This window comes from Sinocyclocheilus rhinocerous, unplaced genomic scaffold (assembly GCF_001515625.1).
Source record: "Sinocyclocheilus rhinocerous isolate Xijiao unplaced genomic scaffold, SAMN03320098_v1.1 scaffold1534, whole genome shotgun sequence".
Classification (NCBI taxonomy): Eukaryota; Metazoa; Chordata; class Actinopteri; order Cypriniformes; family Cyprinidae; genus Sinocyclocheilus; species Sinocyclocheilus rhinocerous.
The window spans coordinates 1,322,686-1,326,780 of NW_015638992.1; the positions used below are offsets into that span (position 1 = coordinate 1,322,686).

Genomic DNA, 4,095 nt, shown 5'->3' on the forward strand with positions numbered 1-4,095 from the left:
TAAATATATATATATATATATATATATATATACATATATAAAATTTCGTTTAACTTGATGTACCAAAATAACTAAAACTAAAAATTAAACAAAAATAAAAAAAAATAACAAAAATACAACAAAACTGTTAAAACTTTAACTGAAATTAAAATAAAATCAGAAAATATTAAAACTATCTCAATTATACTAAAATAACAAAACATCAACATACAAAGCACTGCAGGATCGAGATTTAAATAAAAACATGGGGGAAAAATGTGTGATATTGTATGGTATTCCTTAAAATGATGTTTTAATAAATTGTATTATCATTATTACTTTGAGAATTACATTCCTCTGTACAATATTTAATACATACCTGTGATAATTAATTCATGTAAACCAAAGTTTTATTTTGGCGTGTATCTTTTTTTAGACCAAGATCTGGCTCAGTGAGATTCATAAAGGTGGAACTTTTAACTTTCCATCAAACACAATTGTACAAACAGGATTTAAGACTTCAAATAAATGAAGAGCTGATATAAATTACATCAATACGACGGCAAAGATCATAATGGAAAGCCATCTAATTGTCTAAAGGCCTATTCTGACAAACAATGGTATTTACCTTTTTATCCAAGTACCCTTTTCTCTCTGGGTCTGACAGATCCCAGATCTGTAAAGAGAGGAAAAAACTGTAATTTTCCACCAACAGTTCCAGCGCTGCATCTCAAGGCTTTCAGATGTTCAGTGACGTGATTATTTATTCTCACCTGACCCAATGTGCTGTCCGACAGCCCGGATTTCTTTAAGAACTGAGCGGCTTCTGCGGCGCCCACTTTCCCAGTGTTTCCCGGATCCACCTGCAACAAACACCACAGGCCATCAGAGTGACTTATAATGACAGGAACCATCATCCAGCATAAGCCAGTATATTAATATTTACACTTCACTGGGGTGACACTGGGAGCACATAATATCAGGGCTTTATTTATTCCATTTTAAATAGCATTGGTAATTCCCTGACATTTCTACACAGGTTCGTCCCATAAGTCATGTTCAATGAATTTACCTGTCTGTAGAAGCTCTCATACGCAGGGCTTCCACTTGATAACTGCATAAATAGGAATGAAAATTTAAAAAAGGACCGTAAAAATATAAATATACATGGGTAAAACTTTACAATAAGGTTCCTATGTGATTAACAAACTAAGAAAAATACGTCTAAAGCATATTCATCTTAGTCAGTTTCAACATTTACTAATACACTATTAAATTTGTATCTGTTAACAATATTTATTGGCTCTCAGCTAACAATGAACAGCTGTATCTTAATAACTAACATTGACAAATATACTGTATATACTTACTGTATACTAAATTGCTGATTATTAGTTAATGGATTAACTTACGTTACCTAATAGAACCTTACTCTAAAGAGTTACCAATATCATGAAATACAATTATCAAAAAAATTAATATATATATATATATATATATTTACATTGTGACATTATACATTTTTACAAAAATTAAGTGCATTTCCACTGATTTCCATACAAATGTTAATATTGATTTTGTTCGCAATTTTCATTTTCACACTGATGATTCTCAAAAGATCACGGCCATATGATTTTACAATAAATACCACCATGATGTATAAAGTATGTATGATTATTGTTAATAATATTAATTAATAATAGTTAATAATATTATTACAGTAATTGGAAGGGCAGGGGCTGCTGTGGGCATCGATGACGTCACAGGATGAAAACATAGGTTTCTCTCGTTAAAGACAATGTACACAAACGGACTGCTGACATAATACATCATAATTCATAATAATGCTTCTGAACAAAATTCTGAACCATTCACTGACAGGACTCATATAAAACACACACATCAGTTTCGTAATGGTGCTGCACAAACAGCTGTCGCGACATAAAGAGAGTCAAAAAGTTGCAAAACAGCGACCTTGAAAGCGCAAATCAGTCAGCAATCAATTATCGGAGATTATTAAAACACATAACGAGGCAAAACTGAAAACATAACTACGAAATATTCGCTAACAACAATCGATAAGTGCGCCTGTTTCACAGGAGAGCCCGACAACGTCCGTGCTTTTACGCCTAAACAAGACGTAACAGCATTTTCTACAACCCAGAGACCATGATCTATATAAATCCTCTGAAAATGTATTTTACAGTTTAGTTGTGATTAAACTTTTAAAGTCATTACCTGACTGACCGCCGCCATGTTTCCTGATTCCTGCGCATGCGCACAGGACTCCGTCAAACGTGACATTTTATTTTTTATTTATTTATTTAGTCATTTAGCAGACGCTTTTATCCAAAGCGACTTACAAATGAGGACAATAAAAGCAATCAATTGTAGTATTAAGACAACTAAAAACAGATCCAAAACTAAAAGTTAAAACTTTATAAATACTACTTATACACATTTTAAAAATAAAGAAATTAAATAAAAATGACAAATGCATACAACAAAATTAAGCTAAAAACAATTCACAATATTAAAGAACAAAAGGTATAAGAGTATAATAATGATTCTAACATAACACTAAGCCAAACACCAAAAAAACAACTACATTAAAATCATTGAAATCATTAAAGATTCATTAAAGATCGTATCTTTGGTATGACACAGAGGTGGTTTGTTTCTCTAAATTAATTTCACTTAAGTTATTTTAACTTGTTAACGTGTTCTTAAGTCTTAGGCCTACTAAATTAAGCTGTTCTGAGACGATTGTGGACAAATAGGCCTATGTCCATATCCGATTGTGGACACCGTTCATAATTATCTATGTTATTAATCTAAAGTACAAAACCAGGTAAAAAGCATGCAAAACATAATGCAGAACAGAAAATATCTAGAAAATAATTCGTTTTAAATGATATATTTAAAACAATGTTATGGGAGAATGTGTGATAGGCCTAGTTTACTGTAGTTAAGCAAAGAAAAGGGAAACAGAAAAGAAAAAATTACTTGTATCTGAAGCTCCTCTGATTCCTTAAGAGAAAGTCCCTTGCGCGGTCTAATTTTACATTTAGAATTTTTAAAAATCGTAGCTTCACCAGAATGGTACGAAACTTGGTGACTTTTATGGCACTTGGTATGTGAACACAAAAAAAAATTGAGGGCATGATTCGAAAAAGCTAAGTGGTACTATTCTATAAAAAAAAATTGTCACTCTCATGGTCTTCGGTCAAAAATGACCGACCATAGGAAATGAATGGGAAATGGGGGGGAAAAATCGAAAATACAGAACATTTTTGTGTGTACAATCTACAAATCCCCCACAATGCAGAAGAAAATTGCACAGCAATGAAGGAGTGAAACTCTAAAACATCTAGAGTGCAAAATCAACACACCAACTCACACACACGCGGACACACACTTGTACACACACACACACACCTATGAACTGGTGTAACTGTAACACTGCAACTATGTAAAATAAAATCAGTAATTCAACTACAATACAGTACAGTAATACAATACAGTAAAAAAGTGGACAGCAAGGAAGGGGTTACACTCTAAAACATCAAGAGTGTAAAACAGATACATCCACACACACACACTTACTTACACACACTCACAGACACACACACAGACACACACACACACACACACAATTACACACTCAAATGAATTGGTATGGCTATAACATATAGCCAAAATGAGTCAGAAGACTGAAATAAGAGGTTAAAATCAGATCAGACCCAGAAGGATTAAGCTCTGATAAAGCATTCCTGTTAATTTTTGTTACATTTTTATAGAATTTTAATGTTTTGTGTAACAAAATGCTTTCTGTGATCAGGTTTGAATGTAGTAATAATAATGCAAAAACCTACACTTCAAATCAACATTTCATATTATTTATACAAAAAATATAAACCTTGACAGAAAGTAGTCTTTGAGAATGCCTTAATATACATTTAAATCCACAACCTAATAAAAGTAAACAATTATGTATAAAAACAATAGGGAATTCACAAGCCTCTCTATAGAGTCCTATTACAGGTATCTATCTAGTGCAGTGGTTCTCAACCTTTTTTTCCACCGGGCCGCACTATGGTCCAAGTGCAAGTCTCG

At 32.5% G+C, this 4,095-nt stretch overlaps 1 protein-coding gene across 1 annotated transcript in view; it reads right to left on the reverse strand.

Annotated features, from left to right (window-relative positions):
* LOC107750938 (epidermal growth factor receptor substrate 15-like 1) overlaps positions 1-2,264 on the reverse strand; it is a 17,142-nt gene extending 14,878 nt beyond the window's left edge. The window contains exons 1-4 of the mRNA XM_016566517.1: positions 2,218-2,264; positions 1,052-1,093; positions 753-842; positions 608-655 (exon numbers count right to left, since the gene is read on the reverse strand). Coding sequence (XP_016422003.1) covers positions 608-655; positions 753-842; positions 1,052-1,093; positions 2,218-2,235 — 198 coding nt within the window. The 5' untranslated portion in view covers positions 2,236-2,264. The remainder of the gene's footprint in view (positions 1-607; positions 656-752; positions 843-1,051; positions 1,094-2,217) is intronic.
* Positions 2,265-4,095: the final 1,831 nt, after the last annotated feature.